Source organism: Psittacula echo, assembly GCF_963264785.1.
Source record: "Psittacula echo genome assembly, chromosome: 2".
Classification (NCBI taxonomy): Eukaryota; Metazoa; Chordata; class Aves; order Psittaciformes; family Psittacidae; genus Psittacula; species Psittacula echo.
In genome coordinates, this window is record NC_137737.1 from 156,735,971 (window position 1) to 156,761,288 (window position 25,318).

Sequence of the window (25,318 nt, forward strand, 5' to 3'; positions counted from 1 at the left end):
ACTTGAAGTTCCTTTCCTATGAAGTCTGGTTTTGTTCATACAGAACTGAATCTTCATGTAGTAGAAGGATCCTACTAGAAGGATCTTCTTTATGAGCTTAGAAATGATTGTCAATAAATTATTACTAAACTCTATTTTGTTACCTTTATTAGTCCCAAAGAGGCAGCTTCTCCCCTTTTAAACACTGCAAATTAAATACTAAAATACTTGTCTAAATAATTCATCTCCTAAAACCAAATCACTTGAGAACACGCTGCAAAAACCAGATCAATGGTAGCTTGTGATTTTCAAATCCAGTAAATGGGGTCTTGGCAGCTCAGGAGCCAAGCTTCTGCACTGGCGTTAGCAGGTGTTAGATCTCCTTGAAGCTGAGCAAGCTCTGCCACCTCCCTGGGAGATGCACAACTCATTAGCACCCTTTGGATATAAAAGACAGGGCCGAGAACAAAGACTCCTTGATGAGATAAACCTGGAAGGAAACTCTGGTGATCAGTGTGTATAATTGACATTTTAGGCCCTCATTTGTCAAAGGGGAAGGTTTAGCTGAGATACATCCACGGCTGGGATTTTACCACACGTTTCACAGCAACTATTAATAGAATTAATGTTCTGCCATGGGTTCTGTGGAGCTGACACGTATTTCAGTTTGAACTGACAAAAAAATAAAGGCAACAAATAAACCCTTCAAGAAAAATACAGATGACCTAGTAAAGTGTTATAGCAGGAGTAATTTAGAGAGAAAAATTTCCTCATGCAAGCAATGACTCAGTAGGTCCTTTCCAAAACAAGCTTAGTTTCTGGAGGCTTATACGGCAAAGAAGAAACATTATTTTAACTCTATTTAAGGCATGCAGCCACACTAAAACACTGGCCCAACTTTCTTCTGTTATACTGAGTTTATCTAGTTTCAATGCACGCCTGAATTTATCCAGATTATAACTTTCAGTTTTGTCATGGAACTTAAAATGCTTTCAGCTGACTTTAAAAATAGCAAAGCAAAGATTGCTGTTGATGCTTGTCCACTGCTTTCCCTTCTCAGTTAAAGGTCAGACCTACAACTAGCTGACTGACATCAACACAATTCACGGGAAAACAGACTATGAAAGGAAGAGGAGAATAAACAACTGGGGAATAGAGAAACACGAGTACTAAAAGAATCTGAAAGAGCACCTGCCACTGTGAGGAAAACCACTATTCCAACCCCAAATTATCCAGTACAAACAGGCTCCAACCCATTACCGGCTCCTCTCCTTAAAGCTATGCTTCAGCAATGCAAATCCTGCATCAGCACATGTGGAAATACCCCAGAAACCTTCAGGTCAGGAGTCAGGAAGAGATTTGCAGACAGTAGCAAAACCTTCACCAAGAAGTAAATAATTTAGTTGGTGAAGATAAGAATCAATAAACCAGTTTCCATTTAACCACCTTACCAATACTTAATCAGACAGCAAAATTTTAATCCCGTAATTGAAAGCAGGGAAAAAAGATACTACCAATCATCTTGGGCTATTAAACATGAAGTAGTCTTATAATTCATTCTTCTATTTATATGTGCTTGCTTTTATTTTCTTCCCCCCCATGTGTAACAGTATCTACATTCACCTCTCCTATTAGGTTCCCTTTTGCAAATGTTTTCTTCCTAGCACTTCAACTTAAATATTTTTCATGTATCACCTTCTCATTTGGTGAGGTTGTACCGAAGAAGTGAAAACATCCTACCCCATGCTGATTGCATCTGCTCAAAAAGATGGTGCTTTTCCAGTCAACTACTATTGACCCATAGGCAGCATTTTCACAGACATATTAAAACCTGCATCCAATTTCTAAGAGATAAAACACAGCTCTGAGCTCACTCACTATTTAAAGTTCAGATTCTTTTTCCACCCTGTTCATCACTGTGCCTTTATTAAGGTTGAAGTTCACCTGCCAATTCATCATCTTGCCCTTCCGCAATTCCTCACAGTCAGATCCCTCTTTATGGTCCAGAGTTTACTACCAGTTTTACTGGGATCTTCCCAGCCCTCTGCTCACTCCTTTTCCCACCAAGTTTCCAAGGAGGCTGAGCAGCTCCTGGCTTAGCCCAAACCCTAGAAGGGCTCCAGTGATGACACAATCTCTACAAGTGATTATTCACTCTTCCGTCACCTTCCTCTTACGCAATTAATGACTTCCCCTTTGTATCCCACAGCAGCTTGGACTCTCGATCAGACTTTGGTGGGAAGCTCTATCACACATCAATAATTATATTACCCTGACTCTTGTTAGCTCCTTAACAGGAATTCACTGGATTTATAAGCTACATCTTCCCTGCATAAAACCACATTTAATCTTTCCCAATTCAGCCCATTTAAACAATGCAGATGTACACAAAAAATACTGAAATAAACCTGTAATTAACCTTCTCTATTACAAGTCACTCTCTTTCCACTTATGATTCAACATAATAAATCTGGAATGTTTCCATAATCTCAGGATCTTTCATGGCCTGAAAGCACTATATAAGACAAGGAGTAACTTTAAAAGTGTATATGGAAGTATATATGGAACTTTTATATATTAGAAGTATATATTAAAAGTATATATGGAAGTTTTAAACACTACGCAGAAATCAAGTAGGATTCAGATTTAGAGTTCCTCTCCCACAAGCAACAATACTTCTGAAAGGCAGAAAATGAAACAACTCCACAGATCTTGGTTGAGACTGTCTATTATTCTTTAAAAATCAAGAACTAGAGCAGAATTCTTCATTTTAATTACAGATGTCAACTGTAAGAAAACAAAATAGAAGCAGTATGCATTTTCAATAACTGAATAGACTTGCTTCAAATGCTGCGTTGTGAACTACAAGCATACCAAGATAACATGGGTAAAGCTCTCCCTTGGGAAGATCCAGCCTTCAAGAGAGTGGGCTGGAATGAAGGGACAAAGTGAAGGAAGAGGGAAGATTAAGGACTTAACGTCACTCCACTCCCTGACTAGATTATGCACTTCTATAGGGCTAATCATACCTTGTATTCAAACTTAGCAGAATCTAGTAGTTTGGGGTTTTTTAATGTAGAATATATAAAACCTTGCATTACTCCAAAGAACGCATCAATGTTTTGCCTATGATCCCAGCTAGTACAGTAGCATCAGGAAAACAAAGAGAAAACAAAGACTCCAGCTTCTAGAGACGCCTTTGTAACTGCAAAATGAAAATGTCATAAAAAGCCAGGTTTCTACACTAGAGCCTTTCCACAACATCTTTCAGTGATCTTTTCAGATCACTGTTGGTTTAGCTTTTATTTCCAGTTAATGAAGGAAGAAGTAAATGGATGCCAAAACTGAAGAATAAATTCAAGCTGCCGAAGCGCTGATTTCAAATGACTGTTCTCCTTGAAGGAAAGACTCATAAACCAGCTATTTTAATTACACTTTTGATCATCTAAGGTAAATTAATAGGAATTGGGTATTTTCATTTCCAACTTCAGAAAATCTATGCTGTGCCATCACGATCTTTTACAGAACATCAGAGAGCAGGCAGAAAGCCAAATCAGTGCAACATCAGAGTGCAACTTTAATAAATTCTTTGGCCATTAAAGCAGACGTAACTGGCAGCCACTCAAGACAATCTTCTTTCATCCCATTAATGCAGTCACCATGTCACCACAGCCACAAAACACAGCAAGTGCTCCTAAATACAGGTAGTGCTATAGGCTAAATGAATCTATTTATCTAAGGATATCGATCAAACCCGGTGTGATCCGGAGCTTTACCTACACCCAAATGCTCACTCTTTACTGGCAGCATGAACAAAAATGTCCTGAAATGTGTTAGGTGGCTCTTTCCCTGAAAATAAAGATGATGGTTAATTAGGAAATGGACTAAAACTATTCAGTTATCTTCACCATTTGAACCTACAACCTCTAAAGGTTTTGCTCATCTAGATATCCTTCACTTCTTATTCCCAATCTCCAAGTACAATATTAGATCAATTCATCAGGAAGATCAATTCATCAGGAAAATGAATTCCACAGCACTTGTTCGTCTGTTAGGCGAATGTACAAGGCACCAGGTTTTAGGTGTGAGTAAAAGTAAAGAGTAATGTGTCTAACGGGTCCTATGACACAGAATTATGCAAACACACTCTTCTCCCAGTAACTCACTACTTAAAGTAATTTATGAGTCTGGAGGCCATAGGCCTTACCATAAACTGGCACTATGCCATCTGTAACAGCAGAAAAATACAGGAAGAAAGGCTAAGGGAAAGAATTTGTCCTCTGGAAAAAGAGACAGAACAGGACAAACACTGCAAAGACAGAAAGTCGTAGAGGACAAAAGAAAGTGATGGATGAACCAATTCATATGGGCATGTGCCCATAACACTGTTGGCTTCGGGAAGAATGAGCCATGCCAACTGTATTAATAGAGCTGCAGATAAAAGCTGGCACCTGTTTTTACCTTGCGGTTGTCTATCATTTGACTTCGTGTTCCCAGGTTTCTAACTTGGAAACTTTCTAACTTTACTAAAAGAGGAAAGCCAGCAACAGCCTGTCTCCGGGGTGCTGATCACAGAGGTTGAGACACAACAGAAATTTTTATTTGAGTTTCCATCTCACATAAATACTGACAAACACCAGTAGAAAACACCAATGTTGATTAATGTTATTTACCTGCCCCCTTGAATGTTCAGAAAATCCACTAAAAAGAATAGATGAACCCCAAATTTCCATTGAATCATTTCTTCCTGTGAACACTGATATTTCTTATTTAATGAGGAGACTAATGCCCAGTGAAAAGCTGATAAAGTTCAGCTTCTTTCTCCACTATCCATCCTCCATCTATGTTGAAACATGGATTTTCTTTAAACCACAATATGAATCTACTGGCTTGACTAGGTGTGAAGTGAGGGCAAACAATAGCCACTTCAACTGTGACTTCCTTCAGGAAGTAGTATTTTTTCCTCTTTAGCTTGTGATTCCATTGTTCTCTAACAAAAGAAAATAACACAAATTTTCTTACATTCTTACTTCTTCTTCCACAAATATTGCACAAAAAATGAACCCTCAATAAAAAAGCATTGTATTCAGCCAATTTTTATTGCGTCTGCACTTTGTCGAATGCTTCCACTAATGTGCCAAGCACTCAAAAATTTTCAATAGTTTCCCAAGTATTGAAAAAATGAAGGAACAAGAAAATGTTGTTTCTTCTGTTAAAAAAGAAAGAAAAACAAAACCTCCAAACATGATTTTTGTTAATAATTTCTAAATCTGAATTCTAAAATCAGTTATTCTGACTTTTTCAAAGAGACAGATTTTGAGCCCTGCACTTCCCACAACCTGTGATCTACTTATGATTTAAGGTGAAAATGAAGATGATTATTTTGGAATTTGAGCGATTTACAGATCATCTAAAGCTAGGACACCAAAATCATACTGAATCTGTTTGATATTTTGTATAAAGGCCAACCTATTTAGCCACGTTTATGCCGTACCCTACTCAACTTAATAAATTCTGTCAGAGACAAACTTGGCTTGCATTCACAAACCTACCGTTTTCCTAACTGCACACACAAAATACTAGAAATAGCACAAATTGGGTCTCCTGAGGTCAAGTCAATGTTCAAAGAGGTCAGAAAAATTGCCATGCAGGCTAGATGCAGCGAGTGAGTCACCCCTGATTTAGGAAAACAGTCAATTCGCTCAGACCTACTTTTGAAGAAGTGGGAAGAGAAGAATCATCTTATGAGAAGTCATATAATACCAGTGCCTTCCCAGTGTAGCATCCTCCAACTGATATAATCAATACACTGAGTCTTTCAAATGAAATGGGGAAGGAGTGTGGGGAAACATCTAATGAGACAAACCTGAGAAGCCTACCCAAGGGGAAGGCTCCATATCACCAACTAGAGAAGGGATGTTTATCTGTGTTTCAAATATGTGGGGTTTTGACAAAACCAGAAATGCTAAATTCAAATGCAAATCATAGGAAAGAGATTCTCTTGCACATTCAATCTCCCCAGGGAAGTGGTGGATTCCTCAACACTGGACACTTTTAAGATTTGGCTGCACAGGGTGCTGGGCCACCTAGTCTACATCATGCTTTCCCAAAATAGGTTGAACCAGATGATTCTTGAGGTCCCTTCCAACCTGGGATTCTATGATTACCTATAGAAATACACCATAACTATGTATTGAGAAAAAAAGGATGATATTGTCTAGGGTAATGGTTGAACTTGATGATCTTAACGGTTTTTTCCAACCTAGTTGATTCTATTATTCCATGACTCCATTGCCCTGGGGAGGAAATGGAAGGAGCAACAGGCATCTATTCATGTATTTGTTGCTGTAAAAGCTACAAGGGTATTTGTTTTCCCACCATCAATTACAGCAACAGAACACTGGAAAAGGTCTTACTGTTGGCAAGTGCAGCAATTGCAGGCAGGTCTTCGCCAAATTTCACTGAGGACACCTTAGAAGCAGTCGGCTTCTTTGCTTTGACTTCTCTGTAAGGGAGACTGCTGAACACTCTGACAATGCCTGAGGCGTGGAAATCTCTTCATTTCTAGCTGTATTCATAGACAGCTCAAAGGTCATTTTTTCTCGGTGTCCTCACCTCCCTTAACCTTTAAAGAGAGTCCTTGTATTCACCCAACTTTACAGAATACATTAATAATCCCTTTTAAATTTTGCTGTGCTTATCTAACTGAAGTCAACATCTACGCTATTTTCATCAATTATGTGTGCCTTCTACCACCTGATCTCCTCTTTCTTATATCAGTGTGTGCAGAATGGACCTTCATAATTCTCACTTCTCATTCTCTTCGCCTATCCTGTTTTGGGTTTCTGCAGTACACTCACACTGAAGACTTCCAACCACAAGCAATCACCTTCCTTTACACTTTACTGAAGAATCGGAATCAAAGAAGAGCCAAGGTTGGAAATGACCTCAAAGAGCATCCGGTTTAACTTCTCACCACAAGCATGACCCTTTCTGCAAAGAAATTCCTTGAGTGCTCTAACTATAAAGCAGTCCCAAACTGACATTTCTCTTTATTATTCCTTCTATTGCTCTTTATCTTTACTTTACATTGTTTATTACTTTGCCAGCGAAGACTTTTTGCATATTCCTCCTGTAACTCCTCCAATATTTTCATAGTGCTTTGTAATATATATGAACATTAGAACTGGACCATACTGTGGATCTGAGCAGTGCTAGATAAATCACCCTTCCCAACCCAAACATATCCTTTCAAATTTCTTTGCTAAAAATAACTAATTATTCAGTCAAAATTACGTAGTATATATTTAAAAATTGATCTGGCTATGAGTAAAAAATGGCAAGCCTTAAAAAAATTAAATGTATATTTAAAAAATATCAAATTAGGACAAAATAAAGACAACTACCCTGAAAACAGCAGGTGATTTTCATGTTTTAGTTAATACAACCTTTAGCACTATTTATTTGAAGGTATCTCAGAAACTTCCAGCTTGCCACAGATTTAACATGAAGACCCAGACAAATTGCTGTGAAATTTTATTTTCTCTCGATGACAGCACATAAAGCCTTAGTTAGAGCAGCTTTGTCTTTAAAGCATAAACTGTAACAGTAGTGTAGGGAAAAAATCATTAATCTCTCATACAGACAACATGCCTTGTCATAAACAAACACACAAATTAGGCACTGACTTGGCAGCTATGAGAAATCACAATCGTAATTTACTTACACAGGGACAATAAATTTATTAAGGGAACTTTGGTTTAAAAAGGGGCAGAATTTTTAATTCTCATACCCTTTGGAAGAGGACTTCTTGCAAAATGTTTTCAATATGTATAGGCAGTGTTAACTAATACTGCAGAAACTGCAGTACACCTGGCCTGTACCAGTGATGCACCTATCCGGAACTTCAGGGCCACTTATTATTCTCAAGGAAACACAGCTCTCAAAGTATTTTAGATTTCATTCCAGCATCTAGTGGAGAAGCTCTCTTTGTTGTGGAGAAGATGCCTGAATCATTAAGAAATACTTCACAGCTCCTCATGACTGGCACTATTTGACCCTGTTCTTACCCAGCTCCTGTTTGCTCTTCATATCTGAACTCCTCACTCCAGTCCCAAGCTTTAATCCCTCTGGTCCTCACACCAAGGTCAAAAGACTCTGAAAACTTTATAACAGTTTTACATCTACAGCCACCAACTTTGGAGTTTCATCCACATGGAAGACCTTCACAACTCAGTTGTGTTGTACCACAAGGATAGATGAGAGGATTGATCTACTCAGACCATCACCATGATAAATCTCCCAGGGATGATGATGTTTGCCACTCCTGAATGCCAGACACACTGTGCACAGAATGGAAATGTAAAGGCAGTGCAGGGTATGTTGTACAAAATAAGATATCATGGGGCACATGATGAGATAACATCTATTACCATAAATTATGATGTGATTTACGCATAAATGAGGGTTGTCATGAAAATTAATTTTAATGGTTTGATAATCACGTAAGAAACACAATAATTACCATACCTAAGTTTTTCAATAAATTAAAATCACTGCTAGTGGCAACACTTTTTTGTTAACATACCTAATACAGTTCCCCTCCAAGAGCTGTCTGCTATATCCTTCCATTTCAGACCATGTTGAATGCTACATCACCGTGATAAACAACTTTAGTTTCTCTGCTGATTACATGCAAAACATTCCTATGTTCACAGCAAAGCCGTTTCAACAGCGTGTAGTATGACTGATTCAAGAAACAGCTTTGCAGACAAGTGACCTCACTAACCTAGCAAAATATCTGAAGGTTGAACCTTCTAATAACATACATCACAGAACCATCATCACAGAATCTTGGAATGGTTTGGGTTGGAAAGGACCTTAAAACTCATCCAGTTCCAACCTCTTGCAATGGGACACCTTCCATCAGACCAGGTTGCTCCAAACCCCATCCAACCTGGCCTTGAACACTGCCAGGGATGGGGCAGCCACAGCTTCTCTGGGCACCCTGTGCCAGTGCCTCAGCATCCTCACAGTACTTGTTTCCCTTATCATCACGTGAATTATATTCACCTGCATAGATTAACAACACACTGACACCACAGTGTGGTATGTCAAACATATTTGTAACTAACTGAAGGCACTACCAACATCTCAGCATCACTCATAGCAGACGCAATTCAGCAGGGTAACTTCTCTGACAACTTTTTGTCAGTACCACAGTTGTCCAGTGTATTTTCCTGTGTATATTAAAGCTTTAAAAAAGAACTATTGCGGATGTAAAGCAGCAAAAACTAATTTGATTTTTAACCCAGCTTTGTAATGAACTTTCTTGCACCTCTCTTTCATTCAACATTCAACCTCACAGGAGAGGGAGAGCAAATTGCCTTTCTTCTTCTCTCCCCCAAATGAGTCTTAGTTCTCTCTTCTCCTCACACTCTTCTGAAAAGAACTCAAAGTAAAACATATCACTACTTTTCCCACAATGGGACACAAAGGAACATTTCAAAGCATATGGAAAACAAAAAGGGCAGTATGAAGATGACTTCATAATTAATTAACATCCTGGGATACAGGAAAAAAATGAAAGGCTGATCCTTTCCATTTGTATGCCTGCAGAACATAGAACAATAAAAGACAGAAAAATGAATGAACAAAATAATCTCTAAACCCAAATTATCATTTCTTACCCTAAAACAATAGGGAGCCAAGCCTTGTTCCTCTATTCTCAAATAGAGGGAAAATAGCATTGCTTCTGAGAACAGTTACAATGCACACACGAAACATTCCCAATCAATGGCTTTAAAATTACAGTAAATTGCAAGCTAAAGGTTTTCTGAGAGCTAAAATTATAATCTTCACTAGTCAGTGGAATAATCTGACTGTACAAAAAGAGGCATATATTTTCCAGTTAGTATTCTAACGGCCTAGAGAATGTCATTTTTCCTTAATTGTATAATACCATTTTTTCATACTGCATGCAGTTTTACTGAAGCAGCTATTATTACCCTATCTTTCAGTTAATTGAAGCAAACTGCAGTTCTTCAAGTAAAAAAGGGTGTGCAGCGTTCTACACATTTGATCCATTTTACATAAATACAAATACACTGGAGAAAAGGAGAGGGCTGGAACGCACCAAATAATGAGACTGATAGTAGGGACTGCCCTGCACAGACCCAGCAAGATCTGACAGTGCCAGTACTGATCTGCTGATGATCCCAGACCTTTCTTGGCATTTCTCATTCCATGTCCTCCTCATTTCCAGCACCATGGCCAACTGTATACCTTCGTTATAAATCAAGTATGTTATGGAGAGTGCTTTAATAAGTGCAGCATCCAGAACCTTCCATCACTATGCTTCATCTTACATAAAAGCAATGGAAGAATCCCCTGCAAATTCCCTTTCACCAGGCAGGCACAAGGGAGCAAAACTTGTATTCTAAAGTGATGGCTCCGTAATATAGAGAGGCAACACATCAGAGACTTCCAAGTTACTTCACTTTCTAAACATAACATACAAAGTGGGAAGCAAAGAGGCAAGCGTAAGCAGGATGCAGCATTATCCCTCTTTGTAGGTCTGTAGGCAGAGAATATGAAAACACATCTAGTCTGCTGCAATAAACACAGAAATGAAGAAAACAATTTCCTGCCATCTACACTTTGTCAGGACAGGAGATTTTAAAATGATGGTGATGAATGGAAGGACTGTAAATTACAAAAGGAAGCCAGCGCCACCAAAGCTGGCAAAAAAGTGGAATGAGGAAAACATGAAGAACGAGGACGGAATCCAGAAGGTACAGGGAAGGGGGAAAAAAGCCTGAACTTCAGAGTCTTTCTTTAAATATTAATCAGATATTAAGAAAAATCAACCTCCAAAGGAACAAATATAATAAAAGGAGAACCTAAGAGTAGGCCTTGTGGAAAGCATTGTGTATTTGGACTGAAAACAAAAGCAAGCTGCTGATAATCACCGTCCTATGTTAAAAAGGAAAGGTCTGGAACCATTGCTCAAAAAAGGGGAAGATTTCTGACTTTTAATTTCTTTTTTCTTTTGGCAAAATAATCCAAAGCCCTTTGCTGGAAGAGGAAAGCTCATTTTAAGGCCCAGTGAATGTTCCAGTTATGTTTCTGTAGCAGATCCATCAGAATCAAAACTCAATTTCTGATCAAAATCAGAATTAAAACTCTAATATACACAGGAACTATATACACATCACTACAATTAAAAACACTCATCATTTAAGAAGTAGGGAACAAAAGAGTTTAGAACTGATAAGAAATCCCATGCAATTTCTAACCAAGGGTCAAACAATAAAACAATTTGCACTAAGAATAAAAATCACCTTAAAAGGTTTAAATACTTGCAGCAAATACATAATCAGCCTTGATAAATGACTGTTTCAGAAAACTTACTGAAAGGGTTTATATCCATTGCAATATAATGATTTAAGGATATTAAAACTGAAATCCTCAAAATCACAGGAAAATAAAAGTAATTCAATCCAGGAGATGCAAAGTTATCTTATAACCCTATTGTAGCATTACTTTTATTTGTTACACATTGTCCACAAAATTCAGAGTGAAACATTTCAGAGTTTATCAACTACAAAAATGATGTGAAATAGCAAGATGCATAAAACCAAAATTACAAACCAATTTTAACTGCAAAACAGGTAAGAACATGAACATTCTGGTGAATATTTAGACTGCTTTAAAAAAAAAAAAGAGAGAAAAAGGCAATTCTTTCTAAAAGGAACAAGTACTGTATGTTACTCATATTTTTGTCCATTCCTTGATAAAGTAAAATTGAGAATATTCAGCTTTGCTTTGAGTCGATGTCGTGGTTGTGCTTTTTGAGTCACTAAGGCAGAAAAGCTTTCCAAATGTGCTGCTATCATTGCCTATTCTATACTTCTTTTTGACAGTTGAATTCCTTGCAATTGATGGGGGTTTACTTTGAACTTATTATTCCGACTAAGATTCAAAGACTTAAAAGTATCTCTCTTTAAATAAGCTCATCAATTGCATCATTTAATTGCAGCACAACTCTCCCAAAGAAGAGAACTGTGCAGAGATAGCCCATGAGCAAATGGAAATCTTTTCTTTTTCACAGTTTCACCTTTTTAAGGTGAAAATGGTGTTATCGAGATCTAATGGTCATTGAAGGAGATAAACCAAGCAACCAAGGGTACAGCCAGCAGTAGGAGACCTAGGTAGATACACCATGGCAAATAATAGTTATACTTAGCTACAAAATGACCTTTACCATCACCATAGCAGGGTTATAAGAACCAATACAGATAACAGCCTACTTAATGTAAAATATTTTTTCCACTGAAATTGCAATTGCTTTTTCTTCAATTCTGTTTTTCTTTCCTGCAGTTTTCTTTCTACAAAAACTAATGAAACAACTGGGGAACCACATACAGACTGTTTAATACTGGGAAAGGATAATAAACTAGTGAGAGCAGGTTTTAACTACATCCAGAGCACATGAAAAATATATTAAAACATTCTATAAAGACAAATTGTGCGGTACACCTCAGAACCAATTATTCTATATTTTGTTAGTCTCAGTTCTACTGGATTCATAGTCAGAATAAATTCATTTGAGATATTGCTGGAATTCATTGAGGCACCTTAGAGAAAGTAAAACTCATATTCTTTGACACGTGTACAATGTTTAAAAAAGAAAAATAGGTCCCAAACATCATCAATTATATATAAATAAATAATCATGTTAAACCAAGGGCTGTTTTAATACTGAAAGCACTTACCGCTGACACTCCCCAGCATGCAGAATTAAATCTTCGTTATTCCGAGCACTGATAGTCAGCTCATGTTCTGTAGAATTGAAGACATCTAGAAGTAGATGGCACTGCCGAGTGCTGTTCAGATGGGGGGAAAGAAGAATAGTACAATTTCAGTAACACAACACAAAATTATTATATATATATCAGAATTAGTATTTATACATAAATAAAAATATATATCACACAATCATAGAATGGTTTGGCTTGGAAGGGACCTTAAAGTTCATCTAGTACCAACCCGCTGTCATGGGCATGAACACCTTCCACTAGACCACATATACAGAATCATAGAATAGTCAGAGTTCAAAAGGACCTTAAGATCATCCAGTTCCAACCCCCCTGCCATGGGCAGGGACACCTCACACTAAACCATGGCACCCAAGGCTCTGTCCAACCTGGCCTTGAACACTGCCAGGGATGGAGCATTCACAACCTCCCTGGGCAACCCATTCCAGTGCCTCACCACCCTCTCAGTAAAGAATTTCTTCCTTAGATCCAATCTAAACTTCCCCGGTTCCAGTTTTAACCTGGTACCCCTTGTCCTGTCACTACAGTCCCTGATGAAGAGTCCATCCCCAGCATCCCTGTAGCCCCCTTCAGATACTGGAAACTGCTCTGAGGTCTCCACGCAGCCTTCTCTTCTCCAGGCTGAACAGCCCCAACTTTCTCAGCCTGTCTCCACACAGGAGGTGCTCCAGTCCCCTGATCATCCTCGTGGTCTCCTCTGGACTTGTTCCAACAGTTCCATGTCCTTTTTATGTTGAGGACACCAGAACTGCACACAATGCTCCAAGTGAGCTCTCACAAGAGCAGAGGGCAGGATCACCTCCTTCGAGGTATGCAGAAACATCCGTACATTCACATATATGTTTTATACACTTCTCCAATTAAAAGAGTATTTTACTCTTTCACTGATAATAATAGTATTTTTAGTGAATAACTGACTAATATTTTTAGAGAACAATAATTCTAGTGAATAACTTTTCTAATAACTGAATATTATTTTTACTAAAACTAGACAGAAGTGTATAGCCTAAAGGGAAGTTCTATGACAACTACAACCTGTCCAATATTAAGTCCCATAGCATTTGAATTCTCATTCATTTCTATCAAAAAGCCACAGATTTTTTCAGTTCTCTGAGCATTCACATGGAAGAGATTTATTATTCCAAGTTACCTTGACAATATCTTTTTAAGAATAAATTTACAAGCAAAAATTTAAACCCTTGCCCAGTGTCGGGGAGAAATTCCATTTACTACAATAGCCGGTTTCTCTACAGACCCAAACAAGCTGCCAACTAGAGTACTTTTCCATTATACCAACTACTCTGAGACAACTCTGTCCTTCTGTAAGAAAAAGGCAAACACAAGCACCTCTCACAGTGTTTATTTTTCAGCTACTATTCTTCAAATACAAATTTCCTTAGAAACATTCAGGATTAATAAAACAACCGGATTTCTGGTCACCTTAGGAAATAACAAACTGATAAAGCCACAGAGAAGAAACTTCATGGTAAATTTTTATTCTTATTTCTAAACTTTTCTTTATGAAAATATGCACAAATAACAACAGAACCAGAAAGTGAAATGTCAAATACAATCATAGAGCTGCAACAGAATCGTAGAATAGTTTGGATTGGAAGGGACCTTTCAAAGGTCACCTAGTCCCAATCCCCTGCAATGAACAGGGACACATTCAACTAGATCAGGTTGGCCAGAACCACATCCAGACCGGACTTGAACGTCTCCAGACTGCTTCATCAGTCTACTCTGAAATTCAAAACTCCCTAAGAAGGTACTTAAGTGTTCAAGGTTGGATGCGGCTTTGATTGAGGAACCTGGTCTAGTGGAAGGTGTCCCTGTGCACGGCAGAACGGCTGGAACTAGATGATCTTTAAGGTCCCTTCCAACACAAACCAGTCTTTGATTCTATGATTAACAACAAATATTCCAACAAATAAGCATCACTACAAATTAGCTTTAGCTATAAATGTCTCTGACGTTTAAATGCACATATAACAAAATTACGTGACATTGTGAATTATAGTATAAAATAATACAGTCATTGCACAAGGATTATGGATCAAATCACCCCATATAATTCCTATCAGAATCAATAAGTAGGGAAAAGTATCTTGTAGTCGGTGTCACAAGCAGAACTCACAAGCAGCATTAATTTGAAAGAGTTCACTTGGAACCAGGAGTTTCCATAAAGGGAAGAAAGAGGAGTATGTTGGTAAGCTGAGTCATCAGAGCCATCCTTCCAAAAATATACATATTCAAACTAAGTAAGCTACAGTTTTGTGCCTCAGGCAACCAAGTATATTTATCTTCTTGCATAATAATTTACAATCAAACACCAGCCATTCCAAGGGCAATTACGCTGAAGAGGAGCAAGAATTTAAGAACTGCTCTCCTACTTTGGAAACAGATTCTCTGGTTCATAATGCAACTCTCTTCCAAAAGAATCAAGAGACATCCTTTTCAGAGCGTATACAAGAGGACCTGTGCTGCTAGCTTGCAAACGCTTGAGACTGGAACACTCCTAGGACAAGTACGGGAGTTTAAGGTTCAGGTCACAAAAGTGATAGCAATGTCACATGCAGTCAGGCACTAAATAACAAGCGAGCACTCCTTGGAGGCAGCAGCACATCTCTTGGCTAAAGTAAAAAGCAGAAGTGGGGGTGGAAGCTTTTTTATATACATTTTCAGGGTTTTCACTCTCTTTGGGTAAAACCCCAATGAATACTGACTAGAGAGAAGGCGGCATGAGGGTAGCTGAGTGCCTGAGGCACATGTCAAAACTCAAGAATTTAGAAAATACAGGGAGTCGTAGGTTGTATTAGAAACTCCCTTCCTCAACAGTTCACATGAAAGAAGTAACCGGAAGAGCAGTATTTGAGTCTGTAGCTACCCTGTTACCAGTAAAGAATGAAAGAGAAAGGGAGAAAAAAAACCCTCTGGCTTCTATCTCATCACTGGGGGAGTGGGATAAAACCTGTAAAACAACTTCTGCCCCTCCAGTAGATAGGAAGTTACGAGAGAATTACAGAATGGGTTAGGTTGGATCTTAAAGCTCATCCAGCTCCAACCCCTGCCACGGGCAGGGACACCTTCCACTAGAGCAGCTTGCTCCAAGCCCCTGTGTCCAACCCGGCCTTGAACACTGCCAGGAATGGGGCAGCCACAGCTTCTCTGGGCATCCTGTGCCGGCGCCTCAGCACACTCACAGGGAAGAATTTCTTCCTTATATCTAATCTAAATCTACCCTCTCCCAGTTTATGATCTGCAAGAGCAGCTTCTGCTAAGACTATGTTTACAAAATTCCATATGGAAGGAATTTCTTATTTATCCCATAGCAAAATCCAAAAATTGCCTGAAATAACACTCAAACCTTGCGCAATATCTTTTGGCAGGAGAACCAAAGTTTTGTAAATAAAACAATTCATGCCATAAATACAAAGGACCTATATAAGCAGCAGCTCTTCAGGACTAAACACCGTCACTAATACTAAAAAGTCCCAAATATGAACTCCTGGACTATGCAGAGAGAATTATTCATCAGCACGACATTTACTTCACCCTCTTCAAGCACTACACAAAATAGACACGTAGGGGGAATCATTCTTTCCTTTTCAAATTTTAGTTCATTCTCCAGGAAAATCTTTAAGTAAAAAAATAAAAATCAAAGTTTGAGAATTATTACAGGACTTTGAAAACTTAGAAGAATAAGGTATAAAATGGTTGAAGGTAACATAAAGAGTGTAGAAAAAGATAGCACTCGACAGTCAGAGTAAGTACAAGATAGCATCAAAGAGACAATTAGAACAATGAAATCCAAAGACAATTAAAGGTTACAAAAATCTTTCAATTAAAATTGCAATTAAATTGAATTAAAATTCCCAATACTGGAAGCTGCAGCCAGGTAAAGAAACCAAGACAAAGCAGAAGCACTGGAACATTAGAATTAACACTATAATAAAGCTACAAAGGAAACAAGAAACCCTCAAGTTCTAGAAGAGGAATTTGCTGAAGATCTAAAATCAGCATGATGTTTTGTGGCTTTTTTAACACAGAAACATAGAATCATTAAATGCTTGAGGTTGGAAGGGACCTAAAAAATGCTACAATCAATTGGACTGTGTAGAACACATGATGCTGAGTTACGAGCTGTTCAAGGAAATGTTCAAGGAAAAGAAAGAATGAGCAAGACAGCCGAATTAACGATTTATATAGATTTTCACTACAGATGAACTTACAGAAGGTGAGATAGGAATTAAAGAACCTATCTCAAAGTGGCAGCAAATGAGGTTTGAGAGGGAAATTCATATTCACACACGCGTGATAAAGGAACTCCAGCATGATTTTGCTGAACTTCTACATATAAGTCCAGCCAGCAATGTGTTACTTACTTAAACTAAGCTTTTTTCCACAAACATCTCCTTTCTTTTAAGGATTTTAAGGTAATTAAGTACATTTCAGACCATTTACCCTGCCCTCCATAATATATAATTAATTAAAAATTGTGTAAGCTTATAAAAAACTTAACACACTCAAAATAATAAATGTAGCTAAAGATGATTAATTTATAGCCTGCAATGGCTTACTGACATTTTTGTCTGAGAAATACAGTGGGACAGTGGGATTGAGTGCACCCTCAGCAAGTTTGCCGATGACACCAAGCTGTGTGGTTCGGTTGATACGCCGGAGGGAAGGGGTGCCATCCAGAGGGACCTCGACACGCTTGTGAGGTGGGCTGATGCCAACCTGATGAAGTTTAACCATGCCAAGTGCAAGGTCCTACACCTGGGTCGGAGCAATCCCAGGCACAGCTACAGGTTGGACAGAGAAGAGATTCAGAGCAGCCCTGCAGAGAAGGACTTGGGGGTGTTGGTCGATGAGAAAATGAACATGAGCCGGCTTCAGTGTGCGCTCGAAGCCCAGAAAGCAATCGTATCCTGGGCTGCATCAAGAGGAGCGTGACCAGCAGGTCGAAGGAGGTGATCCTGCCCCTCTACTCTGCTCTCGGGAGACCTCACTTGGAGCATTGTGTGCAGTTCTGGTGTCCTCAACATCAAAAGGACATGGAACTGTTGGAACAAGTCCAGAGGAGGGCCACAAGGATGATCAGGGACTGGAGCACCTCCTGTATGGAGACAGGCTGAGAAAGTTGGGACTGTTCAGCCTGGAGAAGAGAAGGCTGCGTGGAGACCTCATAGCAGCCTTCCAGTATCTGAAGGGGGCCTACAAGGATGCTGGGGATGGACTATTCATCAGGGACTGTAGTGACAGGACAAGGGGTAACGGGTTAAAACTGGAAATGGGGAAGTTTAGATTGGATATAAGGAGGAAGTTCTTTACTGTAATGGTGGTGAGGCACTGGAATGTGTTGCCCAGGGAAGCTGTGAATGCTCCATCCCTGGCAGCGTTCAAGGCCAGGTTGGACAGAGCCTTGGGTGCCATGGTTTAGAGTGAGGTGTCCCTGCCCGTGGCAGGGGGGTTGGAACTGGATGATCTTAAGGTGCTTTCCAATCCTAACTATTCTACATTGTTGTTTAAGCCAATCGGCAAGTCAGCCATGCAGTTTCTACTCCCTCCCCCTCGCCCCTGCCCGGAGAGATGGGGAGGAGAATCAAATGAATGTAACTCCCACGGGTTGATAAAAAGAGTCCAGTAACTAAGGTATAACACAAATCACTACTGCTACCACCAATAATAATAATGATAAGAGAAATAACAAGGGAAGAGAATACAGTACCACCCGCCAAAAACGAGCCCAACAGAGCAGAGAATGTGCCCTTCCGGGGAACTCTCAGTTCTACCTCCTGGGCATGACGTGCTGTGGTATGGAATACCTCTTTGGCTAGTTTGGGTCAGGTGTCCTGTCCCTGCTTCCTCCCGGGTTCCCCTCCTCCCTGGCAGAGCATGAGACTCACAAAGTCCTTGGTCAGAGTAAACATTCTGACCAGCAACTGAAAACATCAGTTTTACCAGTATTATCCCCAGGCCGAAAGCCAAAACACAGCGCTGCACCAGCAGAAGAAAAAGAAGGAGAAACAATGACTACTACTGCTAAACCAGCACGTTCTATGATTCTAAATACCACTCATAAGCCACAGATTCCTGGAACTGGGAAAGACTTTCCCACATTTATACAATTTCTTCCTTTTCCAGCCTTTCTACAACCATGTAATAGTTTATACTAAATATTTAGTGGGCTAGGGAGAGAGCTAAAGGGTGAATTACTGGGAAAAAAATCCACTTTGAGAGGATTTTGAGTCCTCTAAGTCTACTTAAGTAGATGTTACCATTCATCCCAGAGAAGGTGGAGATCTCAACGTTTCACACACTGTGCAAGGTAATCAGTGGCTTCCCAGTCTTTTTAGAGATTGTGGGTCATTTTGCTATTACTAAGCAGCTGTTTAAAGTAAGTTTGGGTCAAATACATCTAAAATAAGTCAGTTTGTATTTGATGTTTTGGTTTTGTGGCTGTTATTTTTTCTCCAAAGCATCTATTGAGACAGCATGGTACCATCACACATTTACACACACAAAATTAAACCATCATCTAGTTTAATTCCATATACTTAGGGCTTAAAAGCATTTAAGAGAACAGTATCAATTAGTACAAGGTTTCCTATTTGTGCAAAACCCAAATAACCCACTCTATTGATTCTTCTGGACTATGCAGGACAGAAAAACACTATTGCACCACAAAAGGCTCAATTCCCATACATCCACATTCCTACTCCTCATCACAACCCACCCAAACTTTCCCGCCTATCCAGCAACCACAGTGGACAGCACAATGCTTCAAGCTGGCCCTGAGCTCAACCCTGCCCACTGGCACAGGGAATAGAGCAGGTAATTGCTGAGCTCCTGCTTCTGCCTTTCCTCACTGGGACATAAATTAGCATATCTCTTCTCTGTCCAGTTACCAGTCTGCAGGAATAGATTTAACTTCTCCCTAAAGCTGGCTGAAATTACTCAAAATGTACCATAGGGAGAGGGAGAAACAGAGTGATCATATAAATTTCATTTCCCTAGGAAATACAATATAAAATTAACCAGAAAAATACAGCAGACACAACAAACACAACATCTGTCTTGTCTGAATGGCATGATATACAAATGATTGCATTACGTTAAAGTCCAAATTAGATGAAGATGTACTGGACTGTGTATAGATACTAGGATAAAGAATAAAAGTTCTTGAAAGGCTTTTACACTTCTTTACATCTGTCATTTTGACTGCTAATGGAAAGGAAATAAGTCTGGGTCAAACAAAGAGTTTCAGAGCCTAAATGGAAGAACATAAAAAACCCAGTGTGCAAACATTTTCTATTTCAGCAATCTTCCTTATTTGTCCATGATGCTTTCAAAAAATCTAGCATAAATTCCATATTTAAGATGTTCTTTTACAAGTAGCACAAAAGTCTCTGCACCAGGTAAAAACTAAAATGACAAGGAAGATTTCTCAGTTGATTGATTTACAACATGACAGGACAAGGGGTAACGCGTTCAAACTTAAACAGGGGAAGTTTGGATTGGATATAAGGAAGAAATTCTTTACTGTGAGGGTGGTGAGGCACTGGAATGGGTTGCCCAGGGAGGCTGTGAATGCTCCATCCCTGGCAGTGTTCAAGGCCAGGTTGGACAGAGCCTTGGGTGCCATGGTTTAGTGTGAGGTGTCCCTGCCCATGGCAGGGGATTGGAACTGGATGATCTCAAGGTCCTTTCCAACCCTAACTATTCTATGATTCTATGAAGGTCTCAATAACATGCAAATTTAAGTCAATGCTCATTTCAAAGGATAAAGAATAAGAATCCTTATCTTTTTTTTATTGAAAATTGAGTTAATTCAATAGCATCTTGAAGATTTTTTGTATAAATTAATTTCTGTTCTCCTCCGTTGCAGAATTCTGGATATAGAACAACCAAGTTAGTGACAGGATGAATCATGCTGTAGTTTGAAAAGCTTACAATGTCAGAATTCCAGAAATAGTCAAAAATTTGGGCTAAGGGAACTGAAGGCAAAAGACAATTACACTGTGATACAGAAATTTCTTTCAGAAGTATTGCAACTACTTTTCCTATCCACTCTGATATGGCATCAGGTATTCTTCAGTAACATTTAACACAGTATTAAAAACCAGATGCAGCTGCGACACTGTAATGATGGCTCACTTCAGTGAATAATCTTATTGCTGTTCTGTTTCTAGCTTAGTTTTAAACTCAGTTTAAATAAGAAACACTCAGGGGAGGTTCGCAAGTTACCTGCATCCTAATTCAGCTCAGTTTCCCCATCCACTGAAATCATGGAGTGTTTTCACATCCACGCTTTTCCTTTGCTTCTTTTCTGTTCTCCTTTAACAGGTATCCCTACTCCCAGTGAGACATCAGAAAGTGAAGATGCACTGGCCATGGCGTGCTAGGTGACAACCCTACTCTCCAAAATTCACTGACAAACACAAAGAGCAACATAGCAAAACAACAAACTAAAGCATCTTTGTTGGTGCTACTGTTATTTTCAATAGGTTTTCCTTAATTGCATTTATTTTTTATTAAATCCTCTGAAAATGAAGTTTTGAGAGTAACCTTAGCTGATCAAATCAGATTATCCACCTTACTGTTAAAAGGTCTGTTCACATATTCCAAGAACTGTCCTCGTCTGACTTCTCCCAGTTGTAAACCTTTTCAATTATGCTAAATGTTCCCAGCACATCTATAAATATTTGCAGATTTATGTTCTCACATCTTATGTGCCAAACTGTACATATTTAACGTTTTGATCTCAAAAATCAATTTTCTTAATCTTTAAAGCTGCTTTTTTGCTGCTCTTCCATGAGCCCTCTTCAACCTTATACCATTAGCTGAGTTTAAGGTTAGCAAGATGATTTAACTATTGGATGTAACCTCCCAGTGTGTCATGGGTTCCCACTCAGTAGAGTCTATATTGAGCTCAATGGTGTGTGTATCAATAAAGAATATATTCTAGAAAGAGAACATTAAAAAATGGTTATTAAATCCATTGCTTAACAGATTTCTCTAATAGTTTATCAGTCTCATTGATCAAAATGAGAGCCTTATTTGCAGTTGAATTTGCCTGGTTTCCATTCTGACTGGCTTTTATTATTACTATTTTTCATTAACAAAACAGTGATTTTAATACTAATTATTTTCTCCATCCATTCATTTTACACAGATCTTATCTCTGCCTTCCTCCAAACTAAACAGATTGCTTTTCAAGCACCCAAACAAGAGTTTCTCTCCATCATTCAAAGCTCTATGACATCTGAACACCGAAATATTGAGAGCTAGCCAGCTGCCTGTCAGCAGGTTGATTCTCACTCTGCATGTAGCAAATGTGGCAATTTAATTTATAAATTCAGCTACACAAAACCAAGAAACTGTTTCAGAAAATGCTACAGAACTTTTTTATTGCATAGCAAAAATGCCTATTCGAGCACAGTCAAAGAAACACGCTGTTCACTCTTTCCCTTGTATGATTTATAATGATCAGGTTTTCTTCCCTGAACCTGACTGCTGAGAAAGCTTTGCTGCAATTTATTGTAGTGAAAATGGGGGCAACCCTGGAAACTGGAATGGAAATTCTGACAATTATCCCTGATTTAATTAAGACCCAAAGTCCTCTGCACCAATATGAGGATCTCCTGAGAACCCTCAACACAGTCAAAGTGCTCTTTTGCAGTCTCCATGCACTCTTGTGAAACCAAGTTGGAAAAACTGGTTTAAATACTTCAACTTTAAATACAAAACAATGAAAAGTCTTAGACTAAGGAAGCACGTTGCAGGCTTTATTATGAACTGACACATTCAAAACCAGACAATTAACTGATTTACGTAAATGGTACAAAGGAATATTAACCTGAACTCACAGAACTGACATTTTGAATTTAACAGTGGCAGACCTGCTGCAGCTCATTTTGTCTTTTTTCTGACTCAATTACAAGAACAGAGCCTAAGCCTTTGCATTTGCCAAGAGAGATGCGCAGCTGATGCCTCGTCACTTAAGATAGGAAGGAAAGTTCGTTGCCGCATAAAATTTACCTTGCTCACCACCTTGAATTTGTAGAATTTACAGTTAAGAATCCTCTTACACATCTGGCTTCTGAACTTGGCCCAAGTGAAGGCAGCTTCCCTATGTTACTGTGGATTGACTCCATCTACAAATTCAGACCCTCTCACGACCTCTGTAATAAGGAAGACCTTGATTTTCTGACCTTTGCAGATGAACACTTAAACTCTTATTTAAGACACTTTTGAATTGATGGCATAATGGCAAGGGACGCAAGGAGACCAACTGGCACTTCACAGCATGCAGAGCACGCTCTCACTTGAATTCTTACCAAACATGGGGAGAGAAGCAGTATTTTTTCTGGCTTTTTTTTGTGCTTTCTGCTCTTTGATAAAGGCAATAATGAAGGACGTTCAGTGCCCACAAAACTGGCAGATAATGCCTTAGAAATTCTTCAATGTGGGAGTGGTGAGACACTGGAATAGGTTGCCCAAGGAAATGGTGAATGCCCCAACCCTGCCAGTGCTCAAGATCAGGCTGGACAGGGCCTTGAGCAACCTGGACTAGTGGAAGGTGTTCCTACCCATGGCAGGGGGTTGGAACTGGATGACCTTAAGATCCTTTCCAACCCAAACCATGTTGTGATTCTATGATTCACCTGATTACAGAAGACAAGGAATATAATTTTACTACATAGATATATCTGCATCTTATGCTAAATAAATGGTTAAGTAAGCAGATCCCTGAAGCCCTTTAAGACTTCACTGAGCTGTGGGGCAAATTGGGAAAACTTTGCAACATTAACTCATTATCTCTTATACCCTATTTCAGGATTGCTTCAAACACCTGCATTCTTGATTATGCATCACGGGACAATCGTCTCCCTGGAAGCACAAATAAGCAGAACTCAAGGATTACAGGGAACATGGTGAGAGGCAAACAATTCCCCAGCACAAAGCTGCTCTGCCACTCTTTTCAGATGTAGTGAGCTGAGTGAACATAGGTTGATATAACCAGAGAAAAACCTGGGAGGAAATTATGGCTGTTTACTGATAGAACACCATCTTTTCCAATAGAAGAGCTGAAAACTGAATCAGAATTAGGCAACAGATTAGGCCCTGCAGCAGGTTTAAGGGCTGCATCAAGCTAACCATGGATGCCTCTACAGACTAGCCCAGTTAAACAGGATAAACACATCCTAAGATATACAGAAGATGCACTTAATGAAAACTCTCCCTATAAAGCAGAAACCTGTGCATAGGGGAAGACATAATTTTGGTTGGATATTTAGAAACACAAAAACCAAGCCAAAATCCCCAGTTGTTTGAGACATTTCCTATACATATCTGCTCAAGTGGCTAAATAACAGAAATACCAGTTAAGTTGGAAAAACTTTTACATAAACCATAAACTTTATGTTACAACCGAGGGAAGAAAAGTTATTTCAGTAACATTTTTCCTGGATTTCACAGTAAAAGCCTAAGGGAAGAACCAGTGTTCAAAGTTTTTTATTTTGCTTTGACTTTTTAAGCCCAGCAGCTGTTAAGTTTTTGTTTCTTACTTTTGCTGAGGTACAGTGTAAAATCAAAACAGCAAAACAATAAAAGAAGGGGGAAAAAATTGAATCCAGAAAATGAAAGCAAACAGAACTTTCATTCTGAAATGACAGCTGAGAAAGGTGAATCATACAATACAGTTTCTTATCATGATTAAACCAATACAGCTCCGATAGAATTTAAACAATGAAATCTCAGCTGTAAATCAAAAGAAAATCAGATTCAAGATTCTAACAGGCCAAGTAAAAGTACAAAATCTGACTTATAATTTGCTGTCCTTGAGTCTCAGGTATGGGCAGAAAGCAAACCTGGTTTCATTTAATGATAAATAGTTACCCTTAGCAGATTGGAAGACAAGACATTCCTGCTATTTTTCACTCTAAAACATAATATTGAATGACATATGAATTATTCTAATGGAGAATCAACACAGGGAAGCACAAGAGTAAAGAAATGGTGTTCCTGATGACTAAAGCTCAAAACATGGAACAAAACAGCAACAGATAACAAGCACTTAAAATCTAAATGCATTCATGACCTAGTAGACAATATATACCCAACACAGCAAAAAAAAGCCCCAACCTGCCTTTTGACAGGGTTTCAAAGAAAGATTTCTGAAAGAAATTTAAATACCACACTATTTTCCCCCAACTCAGCAAAGCTTTAGGCACCCTAATTAAAAGCAGTCACATCTTTAACTATATCTCCAATCAGCAAATCACTTAAAGTAAAAGTTTCCACTGACTTAAATGCTGATCAGTATGATGAACAGGCAAAGAATGAAGTGAATGCATACGATATGAGCTGAAGCACTCGGCTGAATTGGAGCCACTATATATAGCCTCTGCTGCTACCAGACTTGTGAAAGTGTACACAGCTGAACAACACAGAAACTCTACCTTTGAATTCGCACCTCAATCTATTTTTAAACA

At 38.8% G+C, this 25,318-nt stretch overlaps 1 protein-coding gene across 1 annotated transcript in view; it reads right to left on the minus strand.

Annotated features, from left to right (window-relative positions):
* The window catches only part of TRAPPC9 (trafficking protein particle complex subunit 9), a gene marked incomplete at its 3' end in the record, with an annotated part of 503,806 nt that overhangs the window by 308,200 nt on the left and 170,288 nt on the right, over window positions 1–25,318 (minus strand). Inside the window, exon 20 of the mRNA XM_080610640.1 lies at window positions 12,756–12,866. Within this exon, the coding sequence (XP_080466766.1) occupies window positions 12,756–12,866 (111 nt within the window). The remainder of the gene's footprint in view (window positions 1–12,755; window positions 12,867–25,318) is intronic.